Genomic DNA, 19410 nt, shown 5'->3' on the forward strand with positions numbered 1-19410 from the left:
GAGAAAAGAGAAAGAGAGAAGACCCAAAGGGGGGGAGGGGGAGACAGGAAAAGGCAATAGTAGTAGTGAATGTAAGTAGGAGGAGGTAATGTACTCCGTAGCAAGTACTACTAAGTATGGAGTAGGAGGAGAGAGAGAGAGGAGGATTGCAGAGGGTAGAGCGCTTGGGACCGAACGGTAAGACGGAAGCCCCCAGTAAGAATTGATATAGTAGGGTAGGGTGGATATGGATGGTGAGAGGATAAGGATCTGAAGGACTTTCGACTAAGTCCAACAACCGTCCAAAGAGATCAAGAAGACTTTTTGAACTCGGAGGATTTGTGGAAAGAATGTGATAGTTATTAATAAAAGAAGAGAAAGGGGCCACATGGGAAAAGACGTGGTGACGTGCAATAATAACGGTTGGTTGAGTGATAAAAAAGAATATTATTCTATTATTCTAAAATGCAGTTTGAGAAATGAGAAAATTAGAGGCCGGATAATAATAATAATAATAATAATAATACATTTCCTAAATAAAAATCCATAAAGGTGAAAGGTATGGAGACAAAACCTTCCAGAAACTTATTTTGCCCATTGGTCCCTTTCACTGAGTCTCTTTCTGGAGTTCTTTTCCTCGCTGATGTGCGCGTTCTCTATGGTGTTCTTTCTCTCTTACTCTTTACTGCTGCCTTTCCCTACCTTTTTTTTTTTTTTTTTAGATTAATGTTATTTGGGTCGGTTTCCGAGATGGTTTTCTAGGATTGGATTTCAAACAGAGGAAGACCCAGGAATCAGTGGGGATGTTGTGAGGGGTGGGAGTGGATCCGGTCTTATAACTGGGTAAATCCCGATCGTATTACCAAGGTACAGTACCTGAGCTGGGTAACGCCTGAAGCTCCCGTTATTTTACCGGTACTGTATCATACCCGGATGCACTCACTGCGAGCCAGATAGATGGTTAGTATAGGTATATGTCCATGGTTAGTACTACGTACCCTAACTTGAGAAGTAGGTAGGTAGTAGATTAAAAAGTTCATCCAGATCTTGTACCTCTCCCTCGGGCCTCGATATCTATATCTGAAAAGGGAAACAGGAAGGGGGATAATAGCACTGCAGCAGCAGCAACCGCCAAAGAAGAAAAACAGATCCAGCTACGAGGCAGTTTCTACTACCCCGAGGAGAAGAGAGTTCTGAACATCCGTATATTCATTAGTTAGTTAATTAGCGCAAAGTCACTGACAACTGCCAAACAAGCATAATCTACTATAGCTCAATCCTTCCATGACGAGCACTAGTCGGGCTTGTCTCTGGCGTGCATAGCAGTGTGTTCAGGTTGGTGCCCGCTCTGTGTCTCTGCGCCTATCGCTTCAATACCGTGGTCAGTCTATACGGCAGAAACTATACCAGTTTTGTGGAGTGTCATTCGACCCATTCCCCTTCCAATCTCCCGATTCCTTCAAGCACTGGATGCTAGGCGATCTACGTCATTCCCGAAAGCCCCAGGGGCTGGAGCCCTTGCGATTCGTGCTACTGCGGGCGGTCGAGAGTCGGCGTTAATTGACTTCCTTTATACCCTAACTTGCACCGAGATTTGCTCTTCCCTGAGACCCTATCTGCGCAGACCAGTTCAGCCACGATCTCTAGCTCTATCTTTGAGAGGCGCACGGTAAGCCAGGCATCTGTACAGACGGAGAGTGAAGTAAACATTGAGGTATGCATACTTATTTGGTGTGAGCAGGTTGCTGAGCACAGTCTAATTTCAAGATCAAAGAAAAAGAATAAAGTCTACGACCACTACCGACGACCTCGGGATCTAAAGTAGGTAGCTAGCTGCCACATGCCGCAGCGCATGGTACAAAGTGAGTAACTGCCGTTAGTGGTAGCAGGCGTGGATTCTCTTAGTAGCACACATTCAAGGTTACTGGCGGTACCAAACCTACTCCGGCAACCATAAAATAAGTATCTTCCGGTGGACTTTCGTGCGCACTACGTACTCATAAAGCGATGGAGCTTGTATGGAGCCCCCAAGCCATGAAAATCACCGGTAGGATCACGTCCATCCCAAGCGCTTTCAATGTTGCCGGAAAGCGATAGAATACCAAAGAGATTTGGAGGATCGCGTTCGGGGCAGTATGCCCGTTCCGATCCTATCCCAGGTCGGGATCAGGGCCAAGAAACCACCCAGAGAGTGGGCACCCTCCGCCTAAACAAATTGATGAGTGTACCGAGATTTCGGAGAGAGAGATATCTAGAAATATATCTTCATTTATCCTACTGGACTGCTTGCTCCCAATGCCCCTCCTCCTCCTCCACCCCCGAAGGACCCCCCATTTCCAGCCTCCGTTCTTGCCCGTTACAGTGGGGACCGGAGCCGATAACTCAATGAAGAGTCGAAAGGAGAGCGAAAAGCCGAGCTACTGCCTAAGTAGGCAGGTATACGGCCTAGACTGACCTCTCTTGAAAAGCTAAGTACCGATCTTCAATCATAACTTTAGAAAACGGCCGTGGGCTAGAGGGTACGAGCGCGACTATAAGGTCAAAATAGAAGGGAAAAAAGTTTAGAAGCGTTCCACTGAACATCTGTTTCCGATCAACAATCGATGAGAGCATATCAAATCGGAGACACCTAAGCTACGATCGGTCTCACAATCTGTACCCACTACAAGCCGAATGACTCGTGGCGAGAGTCCCAATGCTGCGAGGGATGAGCAGATTCGTCCGAACGAGCAGTTGTACGACAGAGCCTGGGGGGGGGGAATAGCATCACGCTGTTGGTTGGCAATCCAGACGACTCGAGTGGTGGAGGAGAATGAGTTCCGTATAGAGAGTAGTAGGGTAAGGCCGGGTGGATAAACACCCCAATTGTAAGGTTTGTCTTGAACAAGTGAAACGTCCGACCTCGCCTAGGATCCATGATGGAGATGTTGATGGATCTGGACCGGGAGCTTAATTCTGTCGTGCACGGGGTCAAACATTGAACCATATTCTAACTAAACCGTATCCTGCGGATAGGTGATGGCTATGACACAATGCTTCGACCCTAGAAGCACAGACATATGGTGGTACTATACTTCCCTACATTTGCCTGTTTTCTGCAGCTAACCTTTTTTTTTTTTCTGTTTCCTGTTTCCTTCTTTCGAAAGCATGCTGCAACTCAATTTTACTTCTGCATGCCCTCCTGACTTGACATGAATGCAAAACATTGATAACCCACCACCCTTTCCTCCCTCACGGGGTCGATTTTCTGATACTGTAACATAACTGTGTACGGCAGCGAGAGTGGGTTGTATGGGGATTGTAAGTGCGGTTTAGGCTTTCTAACGGTCGGGATTGCTTGGAGTCGAAACCCGCCAATCAGCAACATGAGAAAGAGCGCTTCCGGGTCACATCGGACGGATCTCCCCAGAAGCTTGTTACATGAGACAGTGTGTATTGTGATAGGGAAGGTGTATTGAGTATGACAGTACGAGAGGTACGGTAGTACAACGTACAGTAGGTACATCCAGTACTACTAGGTAACTAGTTAAGTAGCCGGTACTTAGACAGCTGGTTAGACCAGACCGAGCTGGGTTAGTCCCCGCAGTGGTACTTTTGAGTGCGATGGGTTAGAGCCTGTACGAAAGGTCCGACACCCGTACCTAGACGGGCGGGTGCCCATGGATGGTGGAGGTCCACGATCCACGGTACTTACTTTGAACTGTTTCCTCGTCTAGGACTCCAGGCGAGCAGGCAACACTACGTCATTTTGTCTGTGCTTGCGTGCCGCATCCACCCTTTGATGTCTCTCGCTAAGTTAGATCTAGGTACTAAGACCGAAGAAGCATCAGAGTGGTTCATTGCCGTTCCAGCTGACAAGTTTGACGGAAGGAATAAGGGGAAAGGGAAAGGAAATGATAGTCGGACGGACCCATTAAATGTATTGCTTAGTGTGATCAAATCTATTAAACAAGTGATCTTATTTGTTGGACTTTTGATCCGATTCAAGGGGAGGGATTGACTGCCCCGGTCGGCCAGCCCATTGATGGCCTATCAAAGCCAGGTATCCGCTAAGGGCGGGAGAGCCCCGGGTCAGTTACATCATAGGAAGCCTTCAAATTTATATGAATAGGGCACGGAGTACAGTATGTGTACAGTAATAACCTTCTAGCTACTTAGTAGAACGGCAAATGGTTTCTTAATCCTCCGTAGCCGAGTACATACTTAGTACATACTCATACATTCTACTGAGTACTCGTACATAGTATCACCTACATATCTGTATGTGGTTAGACTCTCAGACTGTCGCCCCTCGGAATTGTAATGCCTATGGCATATGAAAGGGGTGAAATTAGCTGATCCACTATCTGGAGCATGACATTCAGCCCAAGTATTATTGTCATTTGTTTACCCGACAGGCTAGGCTCTAACAAACTGCCTTGCTGTATGTACATACACAGTAGTTCTCGAACTCGGTCGCGACACAAATCTCGGTCTACTAATCGGCAGTGCAAGCCATCCACCCCCCCCCCCCCCCCCTTCCGGGTGCGTGTTGATGCGCAGACTCTTTTGTCTCAAACAGAGATCACAGACAGACTTATGTACATATATCAAACGTCTTCAAGCAGCAATTGGACCAGGGTCCTGATCCTTCTAGAGCAGCCGCTCGTCAATGTCAACTACTGTTTCAATGCTGATCTGACCGCTCGCCTCAATCTGGGGTACTAGGTTCGTCGGACGGAACTGTTCGGATCCAAACCCCTATCATACCACTCGGATCATATACGTGGGGATGAGTGAGGCGGGATCGCATCATATTACAGCTAAGATCGACTTCCTAGGACTTACACTCTTGCTAGACTATGTAACAATGTAGACAACTCATTGGATTTATGCGCCTTTTCACAGAAACTCTCGCGGTCGGAATGCAACTCTTCCTTGGAAGAGGCCGATGGCCACTTTGATATATATGTTTTCCGCGAGCGGCAAAGCCAAGTGACAATCGGATTGATAAACCCGCGCATCGTACAGATATATACACATACAACGGGCATCAGCGAAACAAGTGAGCGCGCAGGGAGCCTCACTTACTGCGTCGTGTGCGACACGCAACTTGAAATGTCTCGACAGTTCCCTAGGCACTAAGGGGATAGGTATACGTATACGGCATGTTCGATACCTTGGAAAAGGAGCAGAGGTTGCAGTAAGGTATATGTCTGTCCCATACACAACCAGGCTGGACGTTTGATTGTAACTGGCTGTCTGCCGTACCGGAAATCTCCCTCACCCCTCGACACTCCTTCAGTCGAGGTGCAGTTCGGGCAGGCTTGCCCGGAATCGGCGTGTGTGTGTGTGTGTGTGTGTGTGTGTGTGTGTGTGTGTGTGTGTGTGTCTAATGATGGATGTCCCATGGGAAGATGGGAAGAAGGGGATCATGGTTTTGACCTGGAGGGGTGTAGCGTGCCGCACTTTATCGCAGTAGGTGCAGTACATAGAGCATCTTAACTACATAGCATGTACAGTATGTATGGAAAACTAAGGTACAGATCTCAAATGAGACAGGAACGGAAATCTCGAGACAAGCCAAGCAAGAGGGGAAGAGAATTGGAAGAGAAACTGTTCCTCCACAATTCCACACCCACCCGCTATTGTCTGCAGCCACAGACAGCCGTGCGACTAATGGAGTACCATATCCACACACATTCCCACGAACACACATCTCCTCATAATAAGCATGAACTCGATGACATCAGTTTCAGCCCAAGCTAGTCTAGCCATTAGTTAATGTAGAGGAGAACAACGATCCCGGCGCACCGGGTGGGGTACGCGCAAAGGGTTCATCTCATTCGCTGAACAAAGAGCCGTATGGAACTCCATTCTCCGTAGGTAGGATTTTGGTTAATATATGGAGTATGACAGTGAATCATACCTACCGTTCCTCTGTCGAGCAATGATCAGATCCAGATCCCAACTCCCGAGTGGACTTCTCCCAAAATAGCTAGCCAAACTTATTTTGGAGAGTTATCGCTTTGCAACCCGCATATATTATCCGGGTCCAGACAACGTACGTCCGTGGCCCGAAAACTACTTCCGTAACTGTTCACTGAATGTAGACAGAATGTGTGTTCAATCCTATCCACAATCATAGGTAAAAATGTGGTATCCTATGGGGAAAGGGAAAGGGGGAGGGGAATTGCTTTTTTACTCACCGCCCCGACAAAAAGAAAAGAAAAGATAAGTGCTAGCACAGTGCTGGAGGATGGATGCAAAAAGGGTATCTTTTTTAGGTAATCAATCCATTTTCATTGCCTTTGTTCTCGAAAGCTGACTGAACTGACTCGAGCAAAGTGACAATAATCATATGTTCTCGCTCAGGTAGGCAAGTAAGCCAGCCAGACAAAGTGTCCACTCAATCTGGAAGTACCCTCGCCACCCCCGGTCGCGCGCATCCCAAAGAAAAAGAAAAAAAGATTAAGTAAACTGACTAGCTTACCACTGACAAAGCGCCGGTAGTTAAACAACCGGTTCATCTCCCGCTGCAGCGAACCCCAGGGAGAGGGGAGGGGGAAGACGCGGTTGCAATGAGCGCATGAGATACATTGAATCCTTCCGCACTGAATCTCCTTATATCTGATGCCATTATGAATATGATCCCTCCTCCTTCTGATGCATTTTCTTCCCATGATTCGCTCAGACTGAATAATTCGCAACTTACTAGCCAAAGCAATCAACAGGTGTGAAGTTAGTTATGGTTAGTCAGACCTCACATCCATCAACTACCTAACCACCGACTGTCTCCGATCACGAGATTTGAACCTCTTTGAGAACAATGCAATTCCCTTCGACATCCACGAATGGTCATCAACCAAAACAGTTCCGGGAGAAGTATGGGAGGCTGGTACCTTACTATCCACTCCATCCATGATCCACAATGATAATGCCAAAATCATCTTCTTACTCAACCCGCCAATCCAATCGCTTTTCTCATCTGCTTCTCAAAACTGATCTTCAGAGGCACACCGGATCGTATTGAGGATACGATATACAGATGCTTAGGAGTTTTACTTATCAGCTGAGCTAGTGAAGCTCTTGCCACTCTCACTGACTCGACACCATCCGACACACACTCACACATCTTTACCTACCTGAACCCTGCGCCCGCTTCCATTGATCCCGTCCGGCATCTATCCTTCCATCCATCCCATCCCATCCTACCCGACCATCCATCCCATCTCCCCGTCCCGCCTAGCGCAACCGCATCTCTACTGCGTAAGGCTTTGACCTGTTTCCCGCAATCGAATAACAAATCATAGTGCACTGCCCGCTTCTCTGCCGCGTCGGACGGCAGAGAAACAAAGTACAGTACAGTACACATGACGAGGAAAGGTCAGGTCCAGGGAAAGATCACAAGCAGGGATGACAAGCCTCAAAGATGTGCCCATCGCGCAAAGCCGTGTGCTCTGCAATCTTCTCCTTCAAAGGATTGAATATTAATCGCTTCGCCCCGTTTCCCACAAAGAAACAGAATATTCCATAAAAAAACAAGGATGAAGCAGCCCTCCTGCACTTGGATGGAAGAAAAGTATGTAGGATTTACCGAAATCGGAAAACCAAAACAACCACCAGCTCATGCGCCTCTTCCATCCATTATCGATCCCCGCGCGCGCGCATTCGAAGGAGGGGTCATCGTGTTACCAAACGTTGCGCCCTTTTTCTTTCTTTCCTTCTTTCTTTCTTTTTTTCTTTTTTTTTTTCTGACATTCTTTAACATTTTCTAAAACCTTCGACATCTGACACCTTCGAAACCATATAAAAAAGCTTCTGAGAAGCGGGGGGAAAGAAGAGGGGGAATGCGATGCTGGGGGTGAGGGGGAGGAGATAGTTACCGGGGTAGCAGCTTCAATAGCTGCCACAAGTCTTCTCGTTACTACTCGTAACTTAACTATGCGTACTGACTAACAAAGAAGAGAACATGACGCGAGACGGGGAGGGAAGAGCTGAGAGTGAAGGTAGGAAAATATATCCAATCCAACCCAATCTTCTTCCCCATCAGAGAACGAAGAAATCGAAAGATAGAAAAGAAAGGTTGAGGGGGCTTTGCTGGATAGGTTTCGTTTGGATTGTCCTAAATAGGTTCTCCCGGTATCCTGGCCGCGGTCGCGCGCAGCCGCGTGTAGGCGTATGTGTGTATGTGTGGGTGCGTGTGTCTTATCATGAGTCGTGGGAGTCGGGGAGGGTGGTGGACTGCAGATTGTTGTGTCAGTTAAGGTGCAGTGCGTGGTGACAGGTACGATGAAAACAAATTGATATGCGGGATCTACAGATTGGTGGTGGTGGTGGCTTGCCGCTTTGCTTCCCTCCCCGCCCCTCCTTCCTCAGGCTGAGTTACTCGTACCTAAGGTCCACGGTAAGGAACGGAAATGCCCAATGCTATCTAGCTTGGCTTGGGATTGTTTGCCCGGTGCATCGACCTCCCCCCCCCCCCCCTCTTCTCCCTCGCGATACACTGTTTGAGTATCACCAAGGGTACGTATGGGGATAATCTCGAGGGGGCGAGGGAGGGATGTAGTGGTGGTCGGTCGGGATTGGGACGGGAAGTGGGGATTATCTTCGCCTCATTAGAATGAAGTGTCGAAACCAGCTGTCCTTTCTCGAAAGAATGAGGGGGCAATGTGCTGAATTCTGTTCTAAGGCGTACGTACCCTTCCGCGGAGAAAAGTTCCAGGACAACAGATAGGTAAGCTTTACATACATATGGCGTTGTATGTTGTGGGCGATTTCCGCTTGTCTGTGTTGCCATTGCTTCTGGAAAGAGGTATGCTATGCGAGGAGAAGGGGGGCGACAATCGACGGAGTATATCGAGCCATGGTTGAACAATTGACGCCGAGTACTTCCGTCGAGAGTCAGAAGCAATTGGTCTCAGTGGGTAGCTTTCAGCAGCAGTAGCAGCAGCAGTGCTATGTACTGTACTCATGAAAATTTAGCTTCGACTAAACTTAGCACCTGTTCAATCTCTCTGACTTTCATCGACCCCACTGCACTTAAGTCTAAGTAAGCTACTGTCTTGTCCCTTTGGGGCAACAGTCTTTTTTTCGCCATTGTTTATCGGCAAGACAGAGCTTACTAATCATCTGGCAGCTTACTAAGAGACTCAGCCCTCTGCTCTAGGCTAAACAATTCTATTATAGTTGTACAGTGCTTGCTCGTAGTAACTACTCATGGTAGTTACACACTTTTCTAACATTCATGATGTCATAGAAGAAACCCACATCCTGCAGATCAAAATAAATTAATAAGAAGTGAAAAAAAAAATCAACTCATCTAGACACCGGAGCGACAAGACCACAAAAACAACCAAAGATGATTTCCACTGTGGCGTCTGATAGTAACCGAACTAGCGTTGTTGTCTCTCCCCCCTGGGAGGGACCCATTCGCTTTTCTTTTTCCTGCTTGGCGCATTTTGTTACTACTCATACAAGTAAACGAAATCTCTTGTGTATCACTCAGTAACTCTGTGTTGTGTGTGTGTTCCATGCTCTGGTGGTGGATTCCACGGCCTTGGTATTTTTGTTCGTGTATGGCCCTTGCGTGGAATAGAAATGGAATCTTCTTCATAAACTAGGAGATCATGATCTTCCACATCGACAATCATATCGTAGTTCAACCAGCGCAACCGCCCACCCAGTGTCTGTCATCGTCCAGCTTATCTTTATTATTGGCTCGTGGAAAGGAAGGATTGTGTACAGATGAATAGATTACCATAGATGCGATAGACAATAAGTCATTGTCTGAAACATTGTACAGGTACATACATACAGTATGTACATTTTCCGGGAGAGAAGGGCAGAAACGGGAAGTAAAGTAATATCGGTACGGTACTATTGTTTTTCTTCCTCCCCCCGTCTCCATTTCTCCCCCATCTCGACACACGGACGTAGCTTACCAGAGTGTCGGGTCGGGGGGAGGAGGGGTGTAGGGCTTCCCGTTTGAATCGGATGTCCATCTCTATTCACAAGCCTGGGTGCAGGTATTTATGTTATGTCTGTACGCGTTATCCATACGATGTCAGCGAGAGAACCAATTCATCTATGAACTAGTTGGATAAGATGGTAGGTAGCTTTCGAAAGGTACTTGACCTAGATTACTGAACTATTACAACGAGTCAGGTTTGTTCATATAGTTCAAAACGCTCGATAACAGTTATATTATCAGGCTTTGCCTGGTGGATTTCTCTGTGTATCATCTAACGATTCTCTCGGCAATTTTCTACATATCCTGGCCTTAAAACACTATGTAGAAATACAGGTGAAGTAGTAATTCCGGCCATAAAGTCAAGTGCGGTACGGGGTATATCTCAGTCTCATCCTACTCGTTGCAACCCACAATCTTCCACCTCCTGCATACCTAGGTATCTACCAAGCAAGACTACACTATCAACCTACAATCCCCACGCTCAGAAAGTACCAACAATTGCGAAGATAATCGGTATCGACAATACCATACACACCCATACCTCAACCCATAAAACACCATCCAACCCATCCACGGCGCCACCTCGGAACCAGGAACCCCGGTACCACCCACCAACATGGCCAGCACAAATCTAGGTACCGTAACATCGACGCCCCGAAGAAGCTTCTCATCCCTGAGTGGTCGACAGGAAAAGACCCCCGAGGGAGATAAGATTGGACGGAGGAACCAGACAGCAACCCGTGGTAGCTACCTACAGGAGTAGTAAGTAACCTTAGGGTGCGTTTCGAACCATGAGGTCATCTACTGTACACACCCCCGCGGGAATCCTCGACACCAAGCCCGCTTCTAGTGGTAACTTGAAGTTACTTATAGTATCCTCATCATCACTTCCCGATTCCCAATCAGACGTGTGGGATTATAGATCCGTTCCGTCCTTTTCGTTGGAACGTGGGCTACCACGATTGATATCGACAGGCACTTCATCCAGTCTTAGGCATCTTGATCACACACTCCCCCAAGATCTACCCCCATTCCATCCCCAATCCCAAGGAACCATCATACTCTTGCACAGCACACAAAACCCAAAGATCAGAAACCACCCGGGGGGGGGTTTACTGGGTAAGTGAAGGTGATCATTCGGAAGCGAGCCCGAAAGTCAGACAGCCAGGCAGGCAGATAACAACTACCCAGTATCTACTTCTAGTCCAGCTCCTCTTGCCTCGTCCAGTTACACCCAGACAATAACCCATTAGATTATGTAACATCGCCAGTAAGAAACAAACCCCTCAAGACCCCCGTTCCCGTTTCCATTCCCATTTCCATTCCCATTCTTTCCTTCACGCAGCTGAAATCTACAACCGGGGAATGAAGTATCTGTAGCCGTGGCCGTAGTTGAAATCTAGAGCCCCCCAACGCTGAGATGGGACGCGGGGAGGGGAATGGGGAGGGAGTTCAGATGAAGGAAGTATGTACCTGACCGTTGACTGCTAATGGTGGTGGTGGCTGGCGATCACAAGGTAAGGCTACGTGCGGTTTGTTTGCTTTTTACTCATCGCTGCAGCCATCCCATCTGCCGAGCCCACCCCCCCCATTCTCCTTTCCCACCGTGTGCCCAGGGTCACTGTAACTGTTGTATGTACATGTACTATACCTCCGTACAGATGTAGACATCCCTGATCCCTGTCCCCTATGGGCCCGGGTGACTGGCCGCCGGTGTGATCCGTACAATATATGTACATGGACCCCTAGATCACGGGGGGATCATCCCCAACATCACGCTGTCATTATCATCTTCGCTGCAAACCAAAGCCTGCAAAGCCAAGCCTGCAACGTCCAAAATCCCGCAAGACACACACTATGGTATAGAATCCCCTCGCCACCTGCTGCTTTCCCACCTACCTACCTACCTACCTACCTACAACCTCAAACCGTGGCAAGTAGCCTAGCCTCCTACAATACATTGTGGCATGACACCCCACTGGAAGAAGAAAAGGGAAGGAGTCCCCCTTTAGCTCCCCCTGAGGTACTCACGGTAAGGCCGAGGGTGGGGTGGGGGTTGGGGTGCTCAGCTAAGTCCAGTCGAGTCGAGTCTTCCTCATGCATGGAACGAACGAAAGCTTGCATCAACTGTACTATAGAGTTTATTCACACAAAGTTAAGATCCCGAGATACATTTCCCCCCAACAAGAGTTTGAGTGCCCGGGACGAGTCGGAATTATCTCGTGGTCGTTGATGTTGCACGATCCTCCCCCGAGGAGACACTGGAGGCACGTTACTGGGTGAGAGTCAACAAATGAAGAGGTAGGGTAAGTCCGGACTGCTACTTGATTAGGTAGGTAGACTTCCTTTCTGTGATACTGCTCAACAAGTGCATGTTCGTGTTGCTGCTCTTGCATAATGGATGATAGGGAGACCACCAAGTCATTGACGCAAGGCATTCGGTCTGACCAAGCAACAAGTGGACTGGACGCTGTAACATTTACAATCCTTTACATTGAGCAACCTGGAAAATAGCAAATATATGATTATCTATGAGCCCTCAGGCCAACGTCAATTATGTTCTCCTAACAGGTATGTCCCACTATCAACACCCGTGATGTTAAGGCCTGCCTTTCTCATGGGATACCTCTCCGCGTCCTGGCGTACAATAGCCCAGTAACCTCCTCCCACCCAAGGTAGGCAGCAGGACACTAACAACAAAAAAATCTCAATCAAGGCCACAGAAACTCCTGGGCGCCGCCCAATGTCGACCCCACAACGCAATAAGGAAACATAAAGGCACCGCGTCTGAAGATCTGCGCCTCTACATGCACAGATATAATGCAACATGCAACATGGGGCTGGAGTATGCAATAAAACTCGGATAGTGCCACTTGCGGGATCAACATGGGTCACCGCCTCGGGTATTTAGTTAGCAGATCAATTTGCAAGCACATCCTGACACAAATGAAGAAGGGTGAAGAAAAGACGCATTCAAAGGGGTATCCTGCGTTGTTCATCGAACTGAAGGCGTGAAAGAAATGTATTCGGAGGAGCAACAGTCGCTCGTAATCGAGGCACGGAGCCGGCGTTTAGGGACTGCGTCGGTCGGTCGCAGAGAGCCAACTGCCCTTCCATTCGGGTAGCCTGGGCCGCAAACCCAAGCAAGGGAATGTGAGAAATCTTATGGTCATCACACAATGTCAGATTAGTGCATGATGACTAGTGAGAATCCGTCGATCCAGGACCCACTGGAGCCCGTAATTCCGGCGATTTTGTATCCCAAAGGAGGTATTAAAGTGTGTCTAACGCCAACTTGTCAGTTCCAAAGCATTGCAATGAAAAGCGACGAAATCATGCGAAGGGCTATTCTTACCCTGAGCCTCCTTGAGCATTTCCGAACATGCCAGATTTCCTCCCTTGACTGGTCAAGATCTCGATAGCGTCAATCCAGTGGCCGGCCCGAATATAAAAACCGAGCAAAATCTCCCCCCTCCGAGTGTCTAATTCTGTCATTAGTGCCTGTCTACTAGGTAAGACACGGGAGACAGCTTACCGAGCACGAAATCATCACCGCCAGGTTTTCCTTCCCTGTTGCCAAAGAGCTGACTCGTAGCATCCTCATAGAAGAATTCAAGTCCATTAACTGCCGCGCCGTGATAGATTCGGACCGATGTCAAGAGCTTGGTCGAGATAAAGGCACAATCCAACAACAGCTGCTCAGGCTGGCTTCCTTCCAACTGAGAAAGCCCTAATTGTCTACCCTTGTAGCCGGTATGGCTCTTGGGTAGTTTCACTAGGGATAATTTCGATTTCAGGGTACTGATCGAATCCACGGTGTGACTGCCAAGAGCTCCGGAGTAGATAATCATTTTGACGCTCTTCTTCTTCTCCTTATCGTTGCCGAAGACGCGTTGACGCAGTTCAGTCTCTGTGACGGTGATCTGCCTTGGAAGCCCGTTGCTGCTGGACTCACTGTTCATATACTCGATAAAGTTGTGGCAAACATTGTCTCCTTCGGCATAGAGTTCAATGAACGCGATTCCCGATGGAGCCGTGAGAACGATTTTGCCGTTTTCGACGGGCCAAACCTGAATGCTGTCATCGGAGCCTATAGGAGCATCGCTGGGCAATCGGAAACAGGGGTGGAACCGGAACCGCAGAACGTCAAGTCGATGCCAGCCACATTCATCCTGTGGTAAGCACAGTTTAAGACCTTGAGTCTTCGTTCGGGTGGAAAAGGGCTCGCGTGTGAGGAAAGACCGGTTGAGACGGACATAGTCCCGAAGCATGATGCCCGACTCTTGGTGCGGACACCCGAAGAGGTGACCGACCTCATGAAGATGCGCTCCAATACCGATGTTGGCAGCTTCCCAGCTGGATCCAGCCTCTCCGCAATCATTGGCTACACAGTCGGTGTTAGTTCTGGTGCAATCGGTGAAGGCATCCACGACTTCTTCCAAATTAGATGGGTAGCTGTGAAGGCTATGGGAGCCGAATATCGCTAGCTTGAGGTCTCCGGAGTCCGAGCCCAGGGCGGCATGACCAGTGATCACTTGAGAGCCCGTGTCCCAGTGTGAGTCGAGAAGCAACACGGAGACATACTGCTTCTGGCCTGGCTGAAGGCGAAAGTAGTCCTTCACGGCATCTTTCGCGATTTGGAATAGCTCGTCCTTCTGGGTAGCAGAGCCATTCTGCTGCGCGATGTTGAGATCCCGGAGTTCCGCGACTGTCTTCTCGGTCCGAACAACGTGGATTTTCGCCTCGTTTCGCATTTGGCCAGTAGTTGCATCGCGACGACTTGACGTACCCAATTGCCACTCGTCCTCGAGCCGGAAGCAGCGCCGTCCAAGATTGTTGCGATACATTTGTTCCCCGGTGAATGCTTGCCACAGGTATGCTGCCATCCGATACTTTTGCATAGCGGTCTCGAGGCCATTTCCATCCCGTTGTTGTTTCTCTGGAGGGGTGTCGAAGGTACCGTCTGAGTCCTTTCCGAGCAGTATCACCAACTGCAAAGGCGGGGCATTGACCAGTGGGAGATAATTGATGCAGATCCAGGATGAATGAACCGATTGGTGAGAGCTACCGGACGAATGCTTGCTCGACACAAATTCGAAGCGCAGTCGATTGGGACCGGGTACTAGATGCACCAATGTCTTGAAGTGTGAAGAAGTGACAGGCCATGAGGTCGACGGGAAGCTATCTTGGTGATGGTAGACAGTGACAGTTCCGTCCAGCGGATGCTGTCGCGGATCCCCAACCTGGCCGTAAACAAGCAGTACCTTGTGGTGCACCTATGAAAAGTCCCCGGAAAGTCAGCTCCTGAACCCACTCACGATCCATCAGAGGCCATATCACGTACCCAGGAGTTTTCGGAAACAGATATGATGCGGGGAGCGTAAGGGGAAGAAGGAGTGGGCGACCGTCCTACTCCATTCACAGACATAGTACTACCAAACTAATAGTAAACCCAGGCCATCAGCAAGTAACTTTAGTTCGCGCAGATTCGAGATCACATACATAGGCGCTGTTCCGCTGAGAAGAAGTAGTGAGGGGGCCCGGTCGTTGTGGCGGCACGGCAAGGGGTGAGATTGCGCTGGGTGTGCTGCTGCTCTCGCTCAGCGACGGAAGGTTGGGAGAAGACAAGGTAGGCTTGATCGAGGAAGGTGGGGTGAGGGAGCTGGATGAAGCTGTTTCAAGCGTTGACGACGATTGCCCCGAAGTTACATCGCCATTAGACTGGTGGGATTCGGTCGATTTAGTCTCCGGCGACTTAGTGGTAGTAAAGCTAGCCTTCGAGCGTCGACGTAGCGTCTTGAATAACGGCATGGTGAACGATATTCCTTTGCTGTTGCTGAACCAAGAGGGTCGAGGGACTAAAAAGAGGGCGAGGAAGTATACTGGGAAGGGAAAGAGAGGCTGAGCGGCGCTGGCCTGTCTGTCTCTTCTGCTTCAATGCTTTGTTTGGGGTGGTGTTTTCTTCTGCGACCACCCAATGTGAAATTTCGAAATTCACCAGGAATGAACGAGCGACTGTCAATTTCCAAAGCTGATGTGCTGTCGTCAAACTGGGTATAATTGCTGGGTTTCCTGCGTGGGCTAACACGCTGCTGCTCTGTGTTCGGTGATGGTCCCGACAACAAGCTGGGGAAAAAGCAACCGTTTGCGGTTGCGATTGATCAACGACTGGAACAAGCACCCCGCAATCACCGGAATTTCTGGAAGTTTAATGGTACTTCACAGATTGACAGTTGGTGGGGAGAATGATTAAACAAACGAGAGACAAGAAGGAGAGAAAGAGAGCAAGAAGGAAAAGAAGAAACGAGGGGAGATAGGACCAACAATGGGGTCAATTAGAATGAAATCATTAGCCAAGTCAAAGGCGGGGAGGGGAAAAGATTAGAGAAGCTGAGAAAAGAGGGAAAAACTAGGAACAAGAGGCAGACAGAGAGGCTGGCTTGACCAAGGAAGGAGGGACTTCTGGTGTAAAGGAGGGCCAACAGAAAATAATAATAATAATATAATTATCAGTAAAAAATAAAGTAAAAAAAAATAATGTGGAACAATTGAGAAAATAAGGGTAAAAATAAAAGTAGTAGGGAAAATTGGGGGATAATCAACGAATGGAACTGGTAAATTGGTTGGTGCTTAGGTTGCTGCTATCTCTTTCTCTCACGCTCGCTCTTTCTTGCTCTCTCTTTTTCTTGGGTTTCTTGGGGGGTAGAAACTAAGGAGAATGGGACAGACAGTATTGACGGGATACTAGTACTCCGCAGTACGACTATGAAGAAAAGAGATTGGAAGTGAGAGAAGTGGAAAGCCGGATGGGGTCGATTAGTGCCTGGAACTAAAACAAAAGAGAACAATCACCAGCCATTGTGCTAGTCAGTTATGTCATTGGTATGTGAGACACGCAAAGTGCTGAACAAAACAAGCAAAATCAGCCAAATAGGAAAAAAAGAGGAAAAACAAAGAGCTGCAACGGCCAATCTCCTCCCGGGTTATCTGAATCACTCCCGGTCAGAGCCAGATCCCATTCCCTTTCCGTTACCACGGCTAAAAGCTTGTTCGGCTTTGGTTTGGACTCGCTGTCTCCGTCTGTTTCACCTCGACATGCTATCCCGAGTTCCACGCTGCAGAATTGCAGAGAACCACAGACCCTTGAGCCCTGGTGGTGAGCCCTTCTGCCCCAGTGGTCCCTGAATGCAAGCCGATAGCGACCGAGACCGAGAAGTTTCCCTGGCAATAGGTACAAGGTCGAGAATCCCGATGAAAGGAGAACAATAGACCGTCAGAAATAGCAATACTAATCACAAGTGAACTGCTGCCATCGGCGATTAAGGTGGGGGGGGGAGGGAGTAGGAGGAGAAGGAGGGGAGGGGCCACAGCCAAGCTGCAGCCAGAGGGGGCTCGTTGCGAATAGACAAGGGTGTGTTACGTAGGCTGGATGCCACTGGCCAACAGGGGGCAGGAACAGAAGCGCAGAAAGAATGGTCAAGAACGTGAGATAGTGGTCTCTACCAGACTAAACTACGGTGGACTAACCACTCGCTGTCGTCCTAGCATCACCGTCTCACCATCCCGGCTCGGTGGAGCCTAGCTAGACGATCGTCTGCTATATTTGTCTTTCGGTCTTATCCTCAGCCTCTTACTGCAGTTCCGTGGTAGCAGAGCAAACTGCTGCTATCTTACCGTTCCGAGAATCGATATTGGAACCGAGAGCGGTCGGCCAGTTGAGGGCTTATGTACGTACCACGCCGGTAGGCAGAACAGTTCAAGTGGCACGGCAGTAGGGGTTTTTGATGGTGGTTGATATATTTCTTGGCTGCCGTTCGGCGCACATACCTTTTGACTCAAGTACTGTACAGTACTCCGTACATACAATCAGAATGTTATCAGGATGCAGGATGCAGCCTGCAGAAAGGGAGGGAGGTTCTGGATCCCTTCCCCCTTTCCCTCCCATCCTCGGAGTAGCTATGCAAAGCTATTAAATACCTCAAAAGTCTCACAGCGAGATAAGAGACAGTTGCTGTCCCCCTATCTTATTCCCCTGATTTCCTCCCCACTTAAGGGCCAACTAACGACATCGTCTCTCAACTACCTATGAGTCTCCGTACTCAGCTCCATACACGGTTGTCCCACTGCATTGATCCCCGGAATAAGTCTATTGCTTTTTCTTTCTGCAAATCCCGTCTGTCGTGACTCGTAAGGCATCTTTGCTCGCTGGTGAACCCAACCCAACTTCGACGGGATGGCGCCTGCCGGTAAGAGGGAGCTTGGCGCCAGGAGCGCCCCCAGCTCCGGCCTCCAGCCTCCAGCCTTGAGACTACTAAGAACTAGATCCATCCCACAACCTGGATTTGGTCCTGCTAGTCTCAAAGAAGTCGCCAGGAGCCCACCATGAACGGCCTAATTAACGGCAGATTTGTCCCTTATCATGGCGTTGAGAAAACAGCCCCATCGTTGTTCCATTACCCTCACCACTCTCACCACCCTCAGCTGTCAGAGTGTGCATACAACACAAAGTAGTTATCTACAAGGAACAATCTGCTCGTACTATTGAGCGCTGCAGCGTTTCTTCTATACGCACATGAATTACAGTGAAGTTTCCAAGGTGACAGCTGTATGATAGACGGCTTCAATGCCGCGATGGTGCTGCTGCTCGCAAAATCCAATGTTCCGGACCAGGTCCACGTCATGTTTCGCAAGTTCCTTGTTTCTCTCTCATTGTGATCCCAGCGGCTGTGCCCCCGTAATTCCATACACTTTCTCCTCGTTTGCTTCGCGAGTACGTACATCGTAGCTCTTCTTGTCTGGGTCCCTCCCTGGTGGGCTTTGCCGTGAGAGCTCGACCTGATTGATCGTTGCAGCACAACAGGGTGCACTCCACCACCCTAGTCCCCAGGTGTCTCCATCAGCCTTAACCCTGCTTATTTGAGACGATTTATATTCCGGAGCCCCAGCAAAACCCTTCTGGTATACAACCTCCTCCTCAATAGTTACTAGCAGAGATATTCTCCGCCTGCGAAAAACTTGCGAAAAACTTGCGAAAAACTTGCGAAAAACTTGCGAAAAACTTGCAATGGCGCAAGAACATTTCCGGGGACAAGAATAAGAATAAGAATTGGGGAAGAATGTTGGGTGTCACTGCGCGGAGTCCTACATGTTGGATAACGTAATCGGTAAGCGAGCGACGCGCGCAAGCGAGTGACGCACCTCCGCCCGAAATAAACCATGGTTAAAAGTTTGAAGCTCTATAAAGCCACCAAAACATGTATTTTTATATTCAAACTAAATACAAACACGATTTGGACACTGTAATCGTCTATGTCCAATAATATGACAGTCACTGCAGCGTGGGGGCGCCCGTACGCGGCGTTGCAATGTCTCTGGTTTGTTTAATGTAGGTCCAGTCTGTATAGTCTCTTCCACCTGATTCCTGCTTTGTACAAGTACATGGCCTTCTTCAATTGAAAGGCCCTCTGTAGAAGCAATCT

General features: G+C 48.7%; 2 protein-coding genes across 2 annotated transcripts; both read right to left on the reverse strand.

Annotated features, from left to right (window-relative positions):
- Nucleotides 1-13118: 13118 nt before the first annotated feature.
- On the reverse strand, nt 13119-15742 carry BO82DRAFT_295515 (zinc metalloproteinase family protein; the record flags this gene model as incomplete). Its single annotated transcript, XM_025631868.1, has 5 exons — nt 13119-13215; nt 13287-13436; nt 13460-15207; nt 15276-15371; nt 15434-15742. The coding sequence occupies 5 exons, from the start codon at nt 15740-15742 to the stop codon at nt 13119-13121; spliced, it is 2400 nt and encodes a 799-aa protein (XP_025486942.1).
- Nucleotides 15743-17994: 2252 nt separating this feature from the next.
- BO82DRAFT_358885 (uncharacterized protein) lies at nt 17995-18264 on the reverse strand (the record flags this gene model as incomplete). Its single annotated transcript, XM_025636416.1, has 1 exon — nt 17995-18264. A coding segment is annotated over exon 1 (245 nt), but the record flags the coding sequence as incomplete, so codon positions are not given.
- Between the last annotated feature and the right edge of the window lie 1146 nt (nt 18265-19410).

This window comes from Aspergillus uvarum (assembly GCF_003184745.1).
Source record: "Aspergillus uvarum CBS 121591 unplaced genomic scaffold BO82scaffold_79, whole genome shotgun sequence".
Taxonomy (NCBI): domain Eukaryota; kingdom Fungi; phylum Ascomycota; class Eurotiomycetes; order Eurotiales; family Aspergillaceae; genus Aspergillus; species Aspergillus uvarum.